At 39.1% G+C, this 21,128-nt stretch overlaps 1 protein-coding gene across 2 annotated transcripts; it reads left to right on the top strand.

Annotated features, from left to right (window-relative positions):
• The first annotated feature begins 4,853 nt into the window (after window positions 1–4,853).
• Window positions 4,854–17,311, top strand: LOC113068186 (germ cell-specific gene 1-like protein). Of its 2 annotated transcripts, XM_026240842.1 has the most exons (5): window positions 4,855–5,262; window positions 8,589–8,636; window positions 9,706–9,858; window positions 16,326–16,437; window positions 16,982–17,311. In XM_026240842.1, exons 1-5 carry the CDS (start codon window positions 4,935–4,937, stop codon window positions 17,280–17,282), a joined length of 942 nt encoding a protein of 313 aa, XP_026096627.1. In that variant the 5' UTR covers window positions 4,855–4,934; the 3' UTR covers window positions 17,283–17,311. The 2 variants fall into 2 exon arrangements, with proteins under 2 accessions (XP_026096628.1, XP_026096627.1); XM_026240843.1 differs by lacking the exon at window positions 8,589–8,636 and having other exon boundaries at window positions 4,854–5,262.
• The last annotated feature ends 3,817 nt before the right edge of the window (window positions 17,312–21,128 follow it).

The raw sequence follows: 21,128 nt of genomic DNA, 5'->3' as shown, positions 1-21,128 counted from the left end.
GCCAGCATTTAGCCTTCTGTCTTCATCAAGTGCTCTGTGTGTGTCAGTCGCTATCTGTTTGTGAGTCTTCTTTAAAGTGAGTCTGAGTGAAGTGACATTCAGCCAAGTATGGTGACCCATACTCAGAATTCGTGCTCTGCATTTATCCCATCCAAAGTGCACACACACAGCAGTGAACAAAAACAAACCATGAACACACACCCGGAGCAATGGGCAGCCATTTATGCTGCAGCGCCCTGGGAGCAGTTTGGGGTTCAGTGCCTTTTTAAAGGGCACCTAAGTCATGGTATTGCTGCCCCGTGACTCGACCCCCCACAACCCTAGGGTTAAGAGTCAAACTCTCTAACCACTAGGACACAACTTCCCCACTTCAGTGTCGTTTGTCCACTGATAAACTCCATTATATCAAACTTCAGTCAAGAGAAGTCTTAGGCGAGAGCAGGCAGCGTTCAGGTTGTGTGTTTTCCCTGCCAGCAAAAAAAAAAAAGAGTTAGGGACACACGCAGTTTTCATGTTGTCTGCTTGAGAGTGAAGCGCGCAGGATCAGCTCTCGAGGGAGTTGACGGCTGTGATGTGAGTGTTTTGCTTAATTCTCAGAAGGCTCTCTTTGAGGAGGGAGCCTTCACTGGCGTTTCTCGCGATGCCAACCCCGCTTTTTACACATGCATTTCCCTGTGATTATTATTACATCAGAACTTCAATGTGCCTTGATATAGCAAAGTCCTTTCATTTCATTTCCACTGGGATAATATCTGTGAAATGACTGTGAAGTCTATTCAGCCACCTGTGGCCCGCTGTAATGTCTCTGAGCAGAGCTTCATCCATTCAAACTCTAGCTTTAGAAACAAACACGTCCTCATAGTTCACTGTTCTGACTTATAAATCATATTCAGATTAGTAACCTTAAGCCTTTTCACCTGCGTGACGGTATACAATAGCAGTCCCATCCAGCTTAAATTCAGTTTCATGGTATTCTCCGAGGCCATCTCCTAATTGTAACTCACCGTAGAAGATTGATAAATGACATGCTTATTGTAATGAGCTTCTATGATAGCGGGACATAATAATGAGCTCCATGGCTTGCTGTGAAGGACACACAACTAGGAGCACGAAAAGTCTCCATTATTGTCAAAGTTAACGAGTAAATAATGCACTTTTGCACTTTTGCCTTTAGGGGACACAGTTAATCAGAGCTTTAGCTCAGATATTGTGAGAGAAGCAATTACACAACACAGACGAAAATTGACTGTGGAAGCAGGTCTTTTTTCCCCAAGCAGTGATCCGAGAATCTGTGTTGTTATGATATATACCAGGTCTTATTTGACCTTGAGTTAAACTGAAGGTCACTGTGTGCAGGTGTGCAGCTCATCAGCGCAGTGAAGAAAAGCGCCGGACACGAGAGCCGATGCTAGAATGAAGGACAACGAGACTGTCTGACCTCCACCTCGTCTCTCTGGACAGAAGAAGGTGTGTGTGCTGTCAGCAAACAACGAGCGGCAGACCAAACTTTGGAGGACAATTAAAGACATAGCTACTGCAACTCAGTGTGCAAATGTTAGCCGGCTCTGTCTGCATTCCCACAAGCGTTCCAGAAGACACAAACAGGCCTTTTTGAGGCGAGTGTTGCTTCTTTTTGAAGATTTATGAAAAAAACAACATTCTATTATCTCTCAGAAATCTGTCATCCAACGTGCTCAGAGATGTTTACTTGCTATGAATACATACAAACAGCAAACAATCACAGTGCAATTTCCACCTAATTCTGTCATCATTCTGTCTATATTAACCCTTGCTGTGCTGAAAATCTGTTAACTAATTTGCAGAATCCCACCTTTTAAAAATGGCTTGTAAATCTCTCATCATGCTCTATCATCACCAAATATTGTCTTTTCATCAACTTGTTTTCTTTGAATCAGCACAGGTTTAGTGTTTCTTTTTGCAACGGACTAATCGTAGGCCTCATTTATTTGAGTTCAATTATTTTGATAAGTTAGAGTAATGGAAAAACATAAAGATCCTATCATTTTTACAGTGTATAAATATCTATACTTTGCTGCATTACTATCTACACAAAGAGCAGAATATAAAGCTGTCAACACAGTAATAAAATAAAAGCATTCAGGATGTACTGCCCACTATTTTAATGAACGATCCTCTGTAAATGCACTTAATTAAGCAAATAACTGTCCTTGAGACATTTTCAAGTCATTTTAAATGAGTGATGAAGAGCTTTACGATTCATTAATGTTCAGTCTTGTTCAATCACTTGCGCTGTCTGTTCTCTTTAAAATATCGATCCTCACGTCACGTGTGTGTGTGTGTGTGTGTGTGTGTGTGTGTAAACCTTCCCAGCACTTCTCATATCCACATATGATGGGTCCGTGCTGATTTCCCAAGGGTCAGGTAAAGTGTAATGTAACTGGAAGCTTCTTCTCGCTGATAGTTTGTGCTGTTCTTGCGGCTCGTTCCTGGCCCAGTGCTCTCAAGGCCACAGATACATCATCCTGATTATGGCAATAACAAAACACAATTATGTTTCCAGCAACAACTGTTCATACGGTGAGCAACCGCACACTGAAATCACAAATCACAAGTCTTGCTTTTCTTAACACAGACAGGATTTAGGAAGAGCGTGGAAGACTAAATGACGTTCATCATGTGGGTAAAGCATGACACATCTGTTGCGCGCCATCGTGAGTTTTCTGCCCTTGGGTTTCAGCACAGACTCACGTGACGCTGACTTCATCCTCCAGAGACGACCGCTCGACATGAAGGTGTCTCAGACCCTGCACAGCCCTGTCACTAATATTGATCAGACGGCCTCATGTCCGACACACAGAAATGAATTAGGAGACAAATGAAGCAGTTTGATCTCCACAGTGTCCTTCATGAGAACCTGCGATCATATATATATATATATATTTCAAAATATACAACAAATGGCCAACAAGTGTAATTGCAAAAAAATAAATATGCTTCAAAATGTATTTGTGTACATACATTTTCTAACAATAAATATATTTTTTGCCATTTTGTTTTTCTATTTGTAGAAGAAAAAAAAAAGAAATATTGTGAATAAAGCATTTTTTTTTGTATATTTAGCATTTTGAAATACATTTTGGTACGAGGGTTTCTATTTATTTAATTATTAATATATATATATTTAAATACAGTTAATTTATTTTATTTGCCATATATTTAAAAATAATAATAATTTGGTCAAAAAAAAAAAAAAAAAAAAAAGAGCTTTCTGAGAGGAATAATTGAAAAATGTCAATATTTCCACTTTAAAATGAGTCAGAAGTGGGAACTATGCTCCGAACGAAACACACATTTCATTGTAATCTCCTCTTGATTTTACTGAAACTATGACATTAGAATTTCATTCACATCCCTTGAAGCTCCTGTCTTCTGTGCATTACTCAGTACTTCAGTGCTTCATACAGATTCATCATCATTCTCCTGAAGCATTCAACAGATTCAAAGAGCTATTCTGAAGGGAATAAGAGGCTGTTTTCAGTCAGTTTCAAATTTCTGTTAATTTTACAATAAAAGGATGGTAGCTGAGGCTGTTTACTGTAAATATACATTGACAATGGTAGAAGCATAATGGAATGGCTTTTTGGTGAATTTATATTGTACAGTTCATAACTTTACACTTTAACTAATTAATAAAGATTATTGGTTTTACAAAAACATATCAGTTTTCCTACAACATATTTTTACATTTAATTCAAAACAAATCTAGTTTTGTATCTAAGAATAATGTATCGTTTAATTTCATTCTTCACTTTATCAAAATTGCATTACATTTTTTATTCACAAAGCCTTGCATAACATGCAAACCAGCGCGGATAACATTCAACAACATCACACAGACTCTTCTGAGTTTGTATATTTTTATTTTATTTTGTAATAAAGTAGCCATGTTAGTATTTTCTGTCACAACCATGATATATGAACTTTGTCATGCAGAGTTGTTTGGGATTTTGTGAAACATCGATCTTTTGAGAAGTTCAGCTTGCAACACCAGCAAAATAAAATACCTCATTTAATATGTGTCGTGTAAAAACTAGCTGCTTATTTTGACAGACTGATGTTTCCATATATGAAGATGAAATCAGTTTGAAACCATCAACCATGAAATCTCAACTCATTCATTCATCAGTGAACAGATGTGATTTATCAGTCATTAGAAATCACGTACAGACTGCTTTTGTGTCTGACAGTGTCGACCTGTGTATATATATATATATATATATATATATATATATATATATATATATATATATACACACACAAATGTGTGTGTGTGTGTGGGGGGGCCTGGTTTGTTATTCTATCACTTACATTGTGCACATAAGGAAATAATAGAGTGCTTTTCCAATCCCAGCTAACAGGAAAGGTTATATAAATGTTATGACAAAACACTCTTAAAGTAATGTTTATGGAACGTTCTGATAACTTTATTCATATTTTGATGTTTTCATAACATTGAGATCAACATTCTCGAAATGTCTTTATGATGCTATTTGTAGTTGAATTATCATAATGTTGAGAGAAAACTTTCTTAAAATATTCATAATAATAATAATAATAATAATTGGCTGAACTTTCAAATAACATTCTAATTACTGCACGATAATGGACATATTAGAATATTCATATAAATTGTTCATATTAATGAATATAAATTGTTAATATTGTATGAAGTAACGTTACATTTACAACTAATGTTAGAATCGTTTCAACGTTTTAGGAATGTTCAAAACTACGTGTTTATCGCCTAAACTGTAAAATCTTAAACTAAGCCCAATCCCTGACAGAGATCCCAGCGCACACGTGTTCCAGTGAGAGGAAGGAGATCCAGGCGTGCTCGGGCTTCTCTGACATCACGGACCCGGGAGGATGAAGCGCGCGGGAGTCAGAGACACATGAGCGCGCAGCAGCGGGATCTGACCGTGGGGATGGACCGGCGGCGGAGAGCCTCGCTCGCGCTCACCCTGAACCTCCTCGCGCTGATCCTCGCCATCTCCGCGCTGACCACCAGCTACTGGTGCGAGGGCCACCGGAAAGTTGTCAAGCCCTTCTGCACCGGACCGGTGACCGCCAAACAGACGCACTGCATCCGATACAACAGCTCGAACACGAACGACAGCCGGCTGGTGCAGTACATCTGGGAGACCGGCGAGGATAAGTTTGTCCTGAGGAAGTTCCACACCGGAATCTGGTTCTCCTGCGAGCAGAACGTCGACCTTGTCGGTAAGGACGTGCTTTTCTTCCCGTCTACTGTAAATTTTACTGTAAAGTTATGAAAACGTAATTTCTGAAAGTTTTTTTTTAAACGTTCGAAACGTCAAGGGTTTATGTTTTTGTTTTTCTTATTCGTTCAATGTATTTAGAATATTTGTGGTTATTTGAGCGTTACAGGAACATTCCAATACATTAGGATATATATTTTTTTTTTTTGAAGGTTAAATAATTTGAGTTATTTTGAAAACATTAGGAGAATGTTACATTTGAATGTTCTCTCAGCATTTAAAACCCATTTGTTACATTTAAAGAATTTGTGTTCCTGTTGTTGTTGTTGTTTCTTTCTTTCTTTTCTTTTCTTTTTCTTTTTTCTTTTTTCTTTTTTTTTTTTTTTTTTTTTTTTGAAGGTTAAATTAATATTCCATTACATTATTTTGAAAACATTAGGAGCATGTTACATTTGAATGTTCTCTCATTAGAGGAATGTTGCATTGTATCGTTTTGAAAACGTCATGATGAGAATGTAACATTGTTATATGATGAATGTTAGTGAACATAATTCTACAAGTATAAAAATAACATTACAAGGATGTTCTAAGAACTTTTATTTCCTCTTGACGTTGTGAGAACATTCCATAAACATTATTTTAGGAATGTTTTGCCCTAGCATTTACGTTACCTTAAAAAAAAAAAAAAAAAAAAAAAGTTTCCTTTTAGGTGTTTCGAAATCCTTAACTGTGTGAATATTCCTTATTATCATTATTATTATCATTATTATTATTATTATTATTATTATTATTACCGCTTCTGAAGCACATAAACATTGTTTTTGCCTTGCTAACATCACTGGATAAATGATGAAGACTGTTATTCAATCTCTGCTTTTGACTTATTCATTCATATCAGGGGATGCTGCAGCCTGAAGAACAGCTCAGAAACCTCTTGTTTTCATCATGTGTGATAAACAGTTTGACTGGTGATCTGGTTTTGGGTGGTTTTGTCAGGCTGTTAACTAGTTCTGTCCCTCTAACCCTACTAACCTACATCCAAACACACACTCATTCAGGGGAATACAGCTGCTTTCCTCTGGAACTAGAACATATTTACAGTTGTTTGATTAGTGCAAATGTTTTTATTGCTGTTTGGTGTCACTTTACAATAAGGTTTTTTTTTTTTAATATTAGCTAACATTTTAAATCTAAAAATTCTAAAACATTTATCAATCTCAGTTAATATTAATTTCAACATTTACTAATCATTTTTAATGTTATATAATGGACCTAATGTTATATTATTGAGCTTTCGTGAGCAAAGGATAAATGGCTGTATTTTTTCATTAACTGACACTAACAATAATAAATACTGCAAAAAAAAAAAAAAAAGACAAAAAAAAAAATCATTTTTAATTAATGTTAGTTAATGCATTACCTAATAAGATATTTTTGTAGTGTTACCTTTTTATTTATTTAAAAGATATACATTCACTGGCCACTTTATTAGGTACACCTTGCTAGAACCGGGCTGTAAACATTCCTCAGAGATTTTGGTCCATATTGACATGAAAGCGTCACACAGTTGCTGCAGATTTGTTGGCTGCTCATCCATGATGGAAATCTTCCATTCCAGCATCCCAAACTGCTCTACTGGATTGAGGTCTGGTGACTGTGGAGGGCGTTTGAGTAAAGTGAACTCATTGTCATGTTCAAGAATCCAGTCTGAGATGATCTGAGCTTTGTGACATGGTGCATTATCCTGGTGGAAGTAGCCATCAGAAGATGGCACACTGTAGTCATAAAGGGATGGACATGGTCAGCCACAATACCCAGGTAGGCTGTGGTGTTTAAACAATGCTCAATTGGTACTAAAGTGCACAAAGTTTGCTAAGAAAACATCCCCCACACCATTACACCACCAGCAGCCTGAACCGTTGAGACAAGGCAGGATGGATCCATGAATTCATGTTCTTTACGCCAAATTCTGACCCTACCATCTGAATGTTCCAGCAGATATCAAGACTCATCAGATCAGGCAATGTTTTTCCAATCTTCTATTGTCCAGTTTTGGTGAGGCTGTGTGAATTGTAGCCTCTGTTTCCTGTTCTTAGCTTACAGGAGCAGGACTTGGTGAGGTCTTCTGCTGCCGTGGATCATCTGTTTCAGGGTTCAGAGATAGTATTCTCCATATCTTGGTTATAACGAGTGGTTATTTGAGTTACTGTTGCCTTTCTATCATCTCTAACCACTCCCTTTTCTTCTGACATCTACAAGGCATTTTCATCCACACAACTGCCGCTCACTGAATATTTTCTCTTTTCTGGACCATTCTCTGTAAACCCTAGAGATGGTTGTGTCCAGCCCATCTGACACCAATAACCATTCCACGTTCAAAGACACTTAAATCCTCTTTCTTCCCCATCCTGATGCTCGGTCTGAACTTCAGTGAGTCGTCTTCACCACATCTAGATGACTAACTGCCATGTGATTGGCTGATTAGCAATTTGTGTTACCAAGCAAGTGAACAGGTGTACCTAATAAAGCAGCCGGTGAGTGTGAAGTGACATTCAGCCAAGTATGGTGAACCATACTGAGAATTCGTGCTCTGCATTTAACCCATCCAAAGTACACACACCCGGAGCAGTGTTCATCATTTATGCTGCGGCGCCCGGGGAGCAGTTGGGGGTTCGATGCCTTGCTCAAGGGCACCTAAGTCGTGGTATTGAAGGTGGAGAGAGAACTGTACATGCACTCCCCCCACACACAATTCCTGCCGGCCCAAGACTCGAACTCACAACCTTTCAATTGCCAGTTCGACTCTCTAACGATTAGGCCACGACTAATGACTAACGACGCAGATTTATTTATATTTACAGATTTATTCTATTTATTAATTGCACTTTTTTTTTTTACATCTAAGAAGCTGGTATCTGAGGCTGTCGGAAGTTTACTATAAAATACAGTAACTACAAGCGTATGGAATGACTTTTCATGATTTGTTGTATACTGTATATCATAACTGTATAAGATTAAATCATATATAAAATATATTAAACACTCCAATGCTTATGACTGACAACATAAGAAACATTCAAAAGTATCTGATGGTTCACGCAGAAAATCTTGAGAATGCCCATTTCCCGTAAACTGCAAAAAAAAAAAAAAAACTTTCCAGTTTGTGTGTGTTTGTGTAATTTACCATATCTTGCATCTAACCAATAGGCTTTTGCAGTAAAGTTTATAAATAGTCATGAAGGAAAGTGAAGCCATGCTTTAGTGACAGTGTAAAGATCTCAGTCAGGGAATCTCACAGCGCTGTGTTGAAACTTTTTCCTCTTGCAGGTGAGAAATGCAGAAGCTTCATAAACGTGGCTCCTCCTCATGAGAGAGGTACGTCTGTCACTCTTCATTATGAACTCTGGGGACATTTCAGATGTTGCATGATGTTTAAAAAGCTGTTACTTAGCTCCTCGATGAAAGCGGTTCCCCTGATGTCTGCTCTTTTATTTTGCACATGCTCTCTGGAGGTCTAGTCACTTTTAATCAAAGTTGATTGTATTAATCTTTCTAGCAGCTGAACACCTGCCTCATTCTCATTCATGTAGATTTATGAACATGTCAATACGGTCTCATTCCCTCAGCAGGCAGCGCCAGGATCTGTAGCATGATAATTTCTGAGTATAATTGATAGATGCACGATCCAGACTAAAGATCCATCAGATATAATGATGGTTAATCATGACGATGATGACACAGGGTGACTCCTCGCTGTATTTCAGCTCATTCTGCAGTGGCTCTGACAGAGTCTGAATCAAGAGTGAGAAATAATCTTTAGGTTTTATATCCCAGAAAATGAAAAATAAATATTATTCACATAGAAAACAGCTATTTTTCATTCTAAAATTATTTCACAATTTTTAACAGTATTTATTATTTTTTTTTTATCAAATAAATGCACCCTTGTTGAGCAGGAGAGACATTCAGAAATAACATCTTTCTGAAGTATTTCATTGTTTTCAGTCAAATGTACAAACCTTTTGTCCCTCACAGCCTTTTTTTTTATTTTATTTTTTATACGGAGTGTGAAACTAGAAAACATCTTCCACACTTGTGTGAATATTGTCATCATCCTCTCGCTCAAAGTGCATGTGACAGCATGAAGACTTCCGCCGAACTCTATGAAATATGTAGATGCATCCGCATGCTTTCAAAGCTGAGTTCTCCTTTTAAATCTCAGTGTCAAGTTTCTGGTATAAATATTTCAGCCTCTCCTCGAGCGTGTGTCTCAATGAGCCCCAGCGGTTCAGTTTGTCGTTCTCCATGAGTGTCTGGTGCTCCACATCATCCTAATCAGCAGCTCTATCTGCTTTCTCTCCTGGAGTCTTCCATCCATAACGTCCTCAGGGCCTGTCAGAAACTCCCTCGATACACATCTCCTCTCTCTCTCATATCCTCACAGGTGTTTTGTGGCTCTGCATCGTGGCCGAGTGTCTCTACATCTTACTGCTGGCCACCGGAGGAATCCTCATGTCCATCGAGGTTTGCCATATTGGAAACCTCATCGATGGACTGAAACTGAATGCATTTGCTGCCATATTCACAGTTCTGTCAGGTAATGTGTTGCATTTCTAGAACAGCAAAACAGAACCCCTTAAGCGGACATTTAAATGTATTCACGCAGACTGGTTAATGCAGCTCAGAGATGCAATGAATGCATTTACACCACTACAAAAATAATGTTAAAAGATGAATGCATAAATATACTGATTATAGAACTATGAAATTATACTTTAAATATGAAACAAAAACCACCAGTAGGTGGCAACAAATCACTACCTTAATAAGCGTATCATTGATTTATTAATGATTCTGAAATAAAGCATGTGACTTGCTGATTTTGGAACCATGTTCCAGCATACTATTACTATTTCAGCCATAAAAGATGCTAAAAATAGTAAGATGAGTTTACTAGAATGCAGTTAGGCAACTATATGAATGACTTACTGGATGATTGACTTGTTCAAACACTGTGAATGGTTCAGGAATGAAATACTTCAGTGTTGATCGTGGATGCAATGACTGGTGAAATATTATGTCTAAAATGTACATCATTACAAATGAACTTGAACATAACATTAACTAATTGCATTTATTTATTACATACCATTGTACAGTAGAAAGTATAAAACAGCAATCAAATGAGCAGGTGAAGGGTTACTCTAGTTGTACGATCAGCACGTGCTTGTTGTGGTTGTCTCTGATTATGAGGCTGATTTGTGAGTGGTCCTCTTTTATCAGGCTCTACCCTTCAAAGGTCACAAGACTCATTGTGATTCTGTCCTGTTAGAGCCACATTCAAGACACATTGTGTCTGATTGACCAATAAAATAAAAATTCACAAATAGGTGAAGCAAATATCTCTTTTCTGTACCATTGCAATGCTTTAAAGGCCTCTAACAGATGGATGAGTGGTCATGTCTATCTATCTGCAGGCTGTCCTTTGCCTGTTTTTTGTGGCAAATGTCATTGCATTTTGTGCTATTAGAGCCTTGCTGTTCTCCAGATACATACAGAAACATCCAGCCCAAAATCACATATGAGCCTCAGAGTATCGGTTAGACAGCATGTCATCCAGGATATTTTTGACATATTTCTCAATTCCAGGGCTTATGGCGACAAATATGAGTTGAAATTCATTCGGCTTGAATCCTGCTCTGCTTATTTATTTATATATTTCAGTGTAGCATTGACCATGTAACTCTATTGTTTGACCGTACAGCCAATATTCTACATTTATCATAATTATTATTAATATTATAATATTATCTTACATTGCATTAAAGGAGATGTATTACTACTACTACTACTACTACTACTACTATTAATAATAATGAATTATTATATTACATTGTCTATAATATTTATAGTCAAAATGATAATATCTTACCTTTATATATTATACTATATTATCAAGAGTCTATAAAAAGTCAAACTGATATTTTAACTTTGTCTTACCTATTATTATTGTTGTTGTTATTATATATATATATATATATATATATATATATATATATATATATATATATATATATATATATATTACTGAATTGCATTACATTACAGACAAGACATAATAATAATGATAATAGTTAATGATAATAATAATAATGTGGGCTCACCACCTGCAGGAGGGAGCGTAAGGGGCCGGTGCATAGTGGATCGGGCGAAGGCGTGAACCCCCGACGACCCAATCTCTGGACACTGAATCTGGCTTTAGGGACGGGGAATGTCACCTCATTGGTGGGGAAGGAGCCTGAGCTTCTTCGGGAGGTCGAGAGGTACCGACTAGAGATAGTCGGGCTCACCTCGACGCACAGCTTGGGCTCTGGGACCACACTTCTTGAGAGAGGCTGGACTTTGCTCATAGCCCCCCAGCTCAGCCGCCATGTGTTGGAGTTCACCCCGGTGAACAAGAAGGTCGCTTACCTGTGCCTGCAAATCGGGGATAGGTCTCTCACTGTCTTTTGTGCCTACGGGGCAAATGGCAGTTCGGATTACCCGGCCCTCTTGGAGTCTCTGGGAGGGGTGCTGGAAAGTACTCAGACTGGAGACTCTGCATTCTACTGGGGGACTTCAACGCCCACGTGGGCAGTGACAGTGACACCTGGAGGGGCGTGATTGGGAGGAACGGCCCCGCTGATCTGAATGCGAGCGCTGTTCTGTTATTGGATTTCTGTGCTAATCACGGTTTGTCCATAACGAACACCTTGTTCAAGCATAAGGGTGTCCATCAGTGCACGTGGCAACAGGACACCCTAGGCCGGAGGTCGATGATCGACTTTGTGGTTGTGTCATCAGACCTTTGGCCATATGTCTTGGACACTTGAGTGAAGAGAGGGGTCGAGCTGTCACCACCTGGTCGATCACAAAGTCGATCATATATATATATATATTTGTGTGAGCTGTGGCCGTAAGGTCTCCGGAGCCTGTCGAGGTGGCAATCCCCGAACCCGGTGGTGGACACCGGAAGGGACGGTGTCAAGCTGAAGAAGGAGTCCTATTGGGCCTGGATGGCTTGTGGGACTCCGGAGGCAGCTGACAGGTACCAGCATGCCAAGCGGATTGCAGCCCGGGAAGTCGTGGAGGCAAAAAATCGGGCCTGGGAGGAGTTTGGTGAGGCAATGGAGAAGGACTATCGGTTGGCCTCGAAGAGATTCTGGCAAACCATTCGACGCCTCAGGAGAGGGAAGCAGTGCCCTACCAACACTGTTTACAGTGGAGATGGGCACCTGTTGACCTCAACTGGGGATATCGTTGGGCGGTGGAAGGAATAATTTGAGGATCTCCTCAATCCCACCGACTTGTCTTCCATTGAGGAAGCAGTGGCTGGGGACTCAGAGGAGGACTCGCCCATCACCCGGGTTGAAGTCATCGAGGTAGTTAAAAAGCTCCTCGGTGGCAAGGCACCAGGGGTGGATGAGATCCGACCTGAGTACCTCAAGTCTCTGGATGTTGTGGGGCTTTCTTGGCTGACACGCCTCTGCAACATCGCATGGCGGTTGGGGACAGTACCTCTGGACTGGCTGACCAGGGTGGTGGTCCCTCTTTTCTAGAAGGGGGACCGGAGAGTGTGTTCCAACTATAGGGGGATCACACTTCTCAGCCTCTCTGGGAAAGTCTATGCCAGGGTACTGGAGAGGAGAATACAGCCGATAGTGGAACCTCGGATTCAGGAGGTACAGTGTGGTTTTCGTCCCGGTCGTGGAACAGTGGACCAGCTCTATAGCCATTCCAGGGTGCTGGAGGGTTCATGGGAGTTTGCCCAACCAGTCCACATGTGTTTTGTGGATTTGGAAAAGGCATTCGACCGTGTTCCTCGCGGCATCCTGTGGAGGGTGCTCTGGGAGTATGGGGTCGGCGGACCCCTGCTTAGGGCTGTTCGGTCCCTGTACGACCGGAGCAAGAGCTTGGTTTGCATTGCCGGCAGTAAGTCAGACCTGTTCCCGGTGCATGTTGGACTCTGGCAGGGCTGCCCTTTGTCACCGGTTCTGTTCATAATTTTTATGGACAGAATTTCTAGGTGCAGCCAAGGGCCGGAGAGTGTCCGGTTTGGGGACCATATGATTTTGTCGCTGCTTTTGGCGGATGATGTTGTCGTGTTGGCCTCCTCAGACCAGGACCTTCATCGTGCACTGGGACGGTTTGCATCCGAGTGTGAATCGGCTGGGATGAGAATCAGCACCTCCAAGTCCAAGGCCATGGTTCTCAGTTGGAAAAGGGTGGATTGCCCACTTCAGGTTGGTGGAGAGTTCTTGCCTCAAGTGGAGGTGTGCAGGTATCTTGGGGTCTTGTTCACGAGGGAGTGAAGGATGGAACGGGAGATTGACAGACAGATCGGTGCAGCTTCTGCAGTAATGTGGTCGCTGTACCGGTCTGTCGTGGTGAAGAAAGATCTGAGCAGTAAGGCAAGGCTCTCGATTTACCGGTCAATTTATGTACCTATGGTCGTGAGCTGTGAGTCAAAATCCCGGTTACAGGCGGCCGAAATGAGCTTTCTCCGAAGGGTGGCTGGGCGCTCCCTTAGAGATAGGGTGAGAAGCTCGGTCAAAGCTTTTTGTAAAATTCTTATAATTAATAGTGTGTTATCTTCTACACACTTCAGAATTACTAATGAATGTTTGCATATCAAGTGTATGGGTAAAATGAATACCTCCCATATCATAAAAGAATGAAAATTGCCTGAGCAGCTCAGAGTCTGAGAGAGTCTGAGAGGCTTTATTATCATTTCAGCTCGATACAGCTTGTACACAGTGAAACGAAACAGCGTTTCTCCAGCTGAACGTGTGAGGGAGAATGAAGACTGAGGGATGAAGTCATGGCCCACTGTCATCTCGGTCTTGAGCTTCATGAGAGAGCGGGATCATGAATGCCGTGCATCATGGGAAAGGAGCAACAACCTCAATTAACTCCTGTCTTCATTTGACACAATCAACAGAATTCTTAACACTCCAGATGTTTAGAGGCAGTGGAGCATAAAGCACATGATGTATATTGAAAAGTTTACAAGCACTTTATAAGATAAAAAAAAAAAAAAAATTATATTATTTAAAAACTTCATCTCACTTTATATAATAATATTATATATTGTACATTTTCTAAAGCTTATTATTAAAAAGTCTCTTGAGAATCTGTTTTGTGTTTTACAGTATTAATCTATTATATATCGGGCCTGAAGGAATCAATCAGCAGTTTGATGAAAAATAAGCAATAAAGGCAATAAAAATAAGTGATCATGTTTCTGAAAGGTTACTGTAGTGAACGTGCCCTGTCCGGGATTCATGAATTAATGCGGTTAACAAGCAATTCTTTTATTGTTATTATTCAGTAGTGTGTGTGTGTGTGTGTGTTGGTGTCTGTCCTGGAGACGAGAGGGTTATCGGTCAGGCGTGTGAGGATTAGATGGACATGATATTATAAGAAACACACCACCTTTCGTAGAGAGTTTTTTTCAGCGTGTGTCGCTGTGATTCAGATTCACGAAGGGGATTCAGAATGCAGACTTAGTGAGCTGTAAATAATGTGTAATTTACTTCTGTCCTTGCTATTTCTGGCGCGGTGACTTTGATTGTGCAGACTGCAGGTCTGACGCTGTTGATTAGCTCCAGTTTGCCATCTGGCCAGAGCATTAAGTTAGCTTCACTTTCACATAATGACACCATTAGGCAGAAAGCCTGACCTGTGCGCTGCTGACACACACTCACACACTCATTCAGAGAGATTACCTAGCATTTCATCTGATTAAAAACTATATTCAAACAAGATTATTGAACTGTAAACAGCCAGCACATTTCAAAATAGACGTCGTCTTTATCAACAGACCACAAAAAAACACAAAAACAATACTATTAGTGGGTTTGTTCTCGCTGTGAGAAACACTGCAGGAGTGATACAAACAGTGAAACTGATGGAGTTATTATCACTAGAATATCACAGTGCTTGAGAACGCTCTCAGCCAATCAGATTTAATGGGTTAAGAAAGATGGGGCCGGTTGCAGTAAGTTACACCTTAGCTTAGTTTTGATTAAATGGGTTATAATTTATGCACTACTAATTATTTTTCTTTGCATCATTACACTTAGTGTTGAAGCGTTACTCTACAGATAAACTAAATGTTTCTGGAAGCGTCCGGTCAGGAGTATTCAACAGCAGACTGAGTGAACGCATCAATATGCTTTTCTTTTATCTGACAACATTCAGTCCTTTAGACGTGTATGATGCTGCTGACATTTGCGTCTTCACTATTTACTGTGTGTGTGTGTGTGTGTGTGTGTGTGTGTGTGTGTGTCTGTCTCTGTGAGTGAGTGAGTGAGTGAGTGAGTGAGTGTGTGTCTGTGGTGTGTCTGTGTGTCAGTGTGTCTGTCTCTCTCTGTGTGTGTGTGTGTGTGTGTGTGTGAGAGTGAGTGTGTGTGTCTGTGTCTCTCTCTCTGTGTCTCTGTGTGTGTGTGTGTGTGTGTGAGTGAGTGTGTGTGTCTGTGTCTCTCTCTCTGTGTCTCTGTGTCTGTGTGTGCATGTGTGTGTGTGTGTGTCTCACTCTCTCTCTCTGTGTGTGTGTGTCTCTCTCTCTCTGTGTCTCTCTGTGTGTGTGTGTGTGTGTGTGTGTTTGGGTGGGCATGTTTTTGTGACATATCAGGACACAACTCTGTATAATGACATGGGTATGACACAGGTATTACAAGGAGAGGGTGACTTATGAGGACATAACCCATGTCCCCATTTTTCAAAACGCTTATAAATCATACAGAATGAGTTTTTTTGAGAAAATAAAAATGCACAAAGTTTCCTGTGAGGGTTAGGGTTAGGTGTAGGGTTGGTGAAGGGCCATAGAATATACAGTTTCTACAGTATAAAAACCATTACACCTATGGGATGAACACACTTTACACAAAAACAAACATGTGTGCGTGTGTGTGTGTGTGTGTGTTATGATGTCCAGCTGAGCTGTAGTCCAGCACTGCCTCCTGCTGGTGGAGATCGGAGCGATCGGTCAGTAACAGTGTCTGTCTCTGCTGTGGGTCACAGGTCTTCTGGGGATGGTAGCACACATGATGTTCACGACAGCGTTCCAGCTGACCGTCAGTCTGGGCCCGGAGGACTGGAAACCACAGAACTGGGACTACAGCTGGTCTTACATGTACGTTCACTCATGTCTCGGCTCAGGGATGCTGGCCTTGGGACTAGAAACAGTGCTTTGCAAATGCAAAACTGATGAAAAAAATTACTGAAAGTGAGCTCGAAATATAATATAAGTCTTACAGTTCATAGTACAATACTACAATTGATTAAAAAAAAAAAAAAAAACATAGAACATACAAAATACTTGGTAAAGTTAAATAAGTCACATAACATTAGGCTTATATTATAATACATTTGTTTGTATTTATTTATTCTTTTTATAATAGACTTTACTCATGTAGAGTAACTAAAAATCAAAGATACTAATATGAATTTTATTCATTTATTATTATATAATAAATTGGAATTTCAAGAAGAACATTTTGAGATAGATTTCATAATGAATAATAATAGTTTAGTGATCCTGTGCCTCGTACTTCTGACATGCACGGGTTTTGAGTCTTGCAGGTCCATGGTCTGTCCCTGATGATCCCTGATTGTCTAATAACTTTAGCTAAAAGAGCGATGCTGATTTAAAACCCTCTTGATGTTGTTTCCTCCAGCTTGGCCTGGAGCTCGTTCACCGCCTGCATGGCCTCCTCGGTCACCACCATCAACAGATACACTAAGACTATTCTGGAGTTCAAACACAAGCAGAGGAACATTGAGAAGAACCTGAAGATCAAGCAGAAGCTGCTGGAGCTGGACTCTCCAGAGCAGGTGTGGGACATGTACATCAGCTCCGTCCCCAGCTCGGCCGAGGAGTTCCTGGACCTGTCCACTTCTGGACGCAAGCTCTCCACCAACTCAGTGTTCCTGGACCTCAATGACCTGCCGTCTGCACAAGGAGAGGAGTACTGCTGAAGCCACGCTCTTCTGCGTCTGGATCAGAGCTGTGACTGTGCTCGTGAAGAACGATTGGTCTGATGTTGTGCTGCTGTCTGAAGATGATGCTGTGAGTTTTAGTTGGTTATTAACGTGCTGCTGACGTTGTATGTGTAACACCTACTGTGGGACCAGAAATGGGATGAATGAACGATATTCCTTGATCTTAGAGAATTAAATGTGACACAAGTTTGTTTTTTGTTTTTTTAACTGCATTAGAAATATTCTGAGAGCTGCCACTGATTCAGTAGAAACAGTAGATCTAAGCTTTAGAAGTCATTACCAGATCGATCCTGAGGGTCACTTAATGAGACCGATTACTTGGATTAGCTCTAGTTTGTTAGCTTCTCATCTCTGAAATATAAGAGAATTATTTAGCTTTTGAGTTTGCATAATTCTAAATCAAGTGTTTGGGATTAAAGAAGTGTCTTCATGCTGTGTGTTGTGTTTGGGATGAAAGAGCGTGATCCATGAGGTCAAGATAATTGAGTTCTGGGTTCTGTATATTTGACCCTTATTTAAATCAAAAGATTAAACAACTTATTGATTTATCAATTAATTTATGAACTGTCTGAGTCTGTGTTCTGTCAAAATTAACAGCTAATATTGTATGTGAAACTTTTTCAGTGATCTACAAGCACTGACCAGCTCCTTCTAGACTAATGATGTTCAATAATGCATGTGTCAGATCGGTCATGTTTAATTTGATATCGTGTGTTCTCATAAATGAACAAATTGCTGCATTTATTTATTTCATATTTTCTTTGACTTTATGTTGATGAAATGTATATTAAATAAATGCAAAAGTATTTTACAAAAACATACAGGCATAGAGTAATAATTATCAAACGATGCATTGTAATAATTAAGAACCTTATAACCTGAAAGGAGTTTTTCTTGTTGGTTTTCTGCTTGTTTCGGCCGGATGCTGGCACTACAGACACATGAACCAATATGATCTCTAATGCACTGCTAGAGGGAAAATTTTTTGTTTTGTTTTCCTTTTTAAATCCACTCATATAATATATTACATATGTTATTGAAATATGACATCATTAATAATCAATGACCTTTAGCCATGAATAATCGATCCAGAGGTCATGTGGTACAACAACCGACAAACTGGCTAGTGTTTTTTGTTTGTCTGATGGTTTTAGACTAAAAGAAAAGTCCAGATGCAGAGTATCCTGCTTTACAGTGTGAATGGATCCAAGGTTTGTCTTATTTTACAATGGAACATTGCTTAACAACTGGATGAGAATTGACTTCACAAAACCACTGTTTTTAGTGTATTTTGATCAAATAAATGCAGACTTCTGATTGGTAGTGTATCTTCTGCTTCTAGAGATACACTGTAGCCAATCGCACCATGAGGGGAATTTGTTGACATGATACAATAAATCGATTTATTTCAGAATCATGGGAAACATTAAAAAAAAAAGCTCAAGAAATATATTCTTTTTGCATAACATTTATATTAATATTCACCAATTTTTGGGTACAAAAGCAACTACAAAGGAACTTTAAATCATTTATAGGCATTGATTCGAACAGCTATGGATTAATTTTAATTAACTAAATAATTGTATGCATTTAGCAGACACTTTTATCCAAAGCAACTTACAGTGCATTCAGGCTAACAATTTTTTACTATCATGTGTTCCCAGGGAATCGAACCCCCAACCTTGCACTTGATAACACAATGCTCTACCAATTGAGCTACAGGGACACTACAGATCTATCAACCATCGATCATAATGGTTGATAAAAACCTTTACTTGAATGTTACTTGAAAATAAATATTTAAAACTGTAACAACTTTTCTTATTTTCTATATAAAATTTAATTATTAATAAGTTTAAAACTATATAGACCAAAACTTTAACCAAATTTAAAATAAAGTTTTTTTTTTACATATATAAAAATAACATAAAATAAAATATAAAAAAAACAGTAATGCAGACTTTTCCTTCCCTACCACCATCAGTCTCGTGTTTCCACAGATTTTACTTGAGAGCTGGATTGTGACCGCAAGCGCAGTATTGATCGTCTAAATCACGTCAGGCCCCCAGCGATGGCATCATAAGAAGCTCTGAACCTCTCACTGGCTGTAAATGAGAAGCTCTGAAAGTGCTTCAGCTTATCAGGCTGATGTACAGCCGGCATCAATCACTCACAGAAAAACACATGGGATGCGTGTCATTATTAGCTTTGGCAGATGGGACTCGTGTGTTTAAAGTGGCTCACAGACGGCCATCTTTAATGGTCCACCTGCCTTGACAGCACCACCACATCTAAAGTCTGTTTAAGAGAAGACGAATCAAACCAATCAAGCTGTGAGACGTCCAACAGATGTGAGCTGCTCCCAGCAACAGAAACTGAGCAGCAGCAGTCAAACACCAGAGAACCAGCCAATGAGGACAATAAACATATTGTTCTGAAACTTCAGAAGAACCAATCTGATAAACAAATGGTTTTAGTCAGATTCTAACTGCAAAAATAACTAAATAATTAAAATTGAATGTAAACAGGATTGCAAATCAAATTTAAGGAGGTAAAATGAAAACGAACTGAAATTCAACTGTAAAAAGTGTCATCTTTTACTGTAATGGAAATTTTGTCAAGACAAACTTTGAGTGATTTTTTGACAAAGCCTTGAATGAAAGTTTGAAGAAAATTAAATCATTTTAAAGTTTATAGGCCAAATCTGTAGAAATCTTTACCTTGTTTATCTATACTTCTTATATTTAACAAACAGTTTTCTGAATAGTAATTTTGACATCATTGCCTCTCTCTTACTGCCGAGTATTGTTCTGCACTTCTCACTCTCCAAGTGTTATCTGCAATACGGAGCCAGTCTATTTTCCTAGTTTAGTCTTTCCTTGCCTGTTTTCCTGTGTATTGATCTCAACCTTTGTTTTTGGATTACCCTGATGTCTGGTCGTTTGGACTCTGTTTGCCCCTGCCTGGACTATTATCTGTGCCTGGATTATCTCTTTCTTAAAAATAAACCATCTCAAGAACGAAGTCATCATAATGCAAGGTTAAACTCATTACATTTTGAGAAAAATGTCAAAATGAAATGTTGAGAAAAAACTCATTAAATTTCAAGAATAAAGTCGCGCCTAGACTTACATTTTGAGAAAAAAAGGACGAAATACAATTTTATTAAATATCTCAACATTTCCCACTTAATTCTCAAAATTTAATTTTGCCTTCTTTCTCAAAACACAATGATTTTTTTTTTATGATTTAATTCTCTACATTTTTAGACATTTTCTTGAAATTTAACAAGTTTATCAAGTCTCACATAATAATGATTTTAATTTTGAGATGGTTTATTTTTATTTTTAATTTTTAATTTATTTATTATTATTTATTTTTTATAGCATCGTTGGCCCTAATCGTCTTCTGTAGTTTTGGCTTGTAAATGCTGATTGATCTGTGCAGATTTCTCTCCTGATTCAGACCTAAACACTTTTTCACTGGAGGAAGTGTTATTATGGATTATAGACTCTATGTATTTGAGTTAAAATCATCTTAATGCTAGATTTGTTTCAGCTTTTGTCTTCTCCAGATGTTAACCGATGGACTGGAGTGCTGTGGATTATTGTGATCTCATTCTGACGGCACCCATTCATTGCAGAGCATCCATTGATGAGACACTGATGCAGTGCTACATTTCTACAAACCTGATGAAGAAACAAGCTCATCTACATCTTGGATGACCTGAGGGTGAGCCCTTTTTCAGATAATGTTTAATTATGGGTGAACTTCAGGCAATCCAAAATAAATAAATGTACATTGACCACTTATAAATTTAAA

This window comes from Carassius auratus, linkage group LG37M (genome assembly GCF_003368295.1).
Source record: "Carassius auratus strain Wakin linkage group LG37M, ASM336829v1, whole genome shotgun sequence".
NCBI lineage: Eukaryota > Metazoa > Chordata > Actinopteri > Cypriniformes > Cyprinidae > Carassius > Carassius auratus.
Note: the sequence above shows the minus strand (reverse complement) of the source record. Positions and strands in the feature narration are given on the sequence as shown.

Bases quoted from the DNA above. Each gene is read 5' to 3' on its own strand.
- LOC113068186 (XM_026240842.1), top strand. From the start codon at position 4,935: ATGAGCGCGCAGCAGCGGGATCTGACCGTGGGGATGGACCGGCGGCGG. The intron at 9,859-16,325 runs GTAATGTGTTGC...TGTGGGTCACAG, and splicing joins CATATTCACAGTTCTGTCAG to GTCTTCTGGGGATGGTAGCA. The intron at 16,438-16,981 runs GTACGTTCACTC...TGTTTCCTCCAG, and splicing joins GACTACAGCTGGTCTTACAT to CTTGGCCTGGAGCTCGTTCA.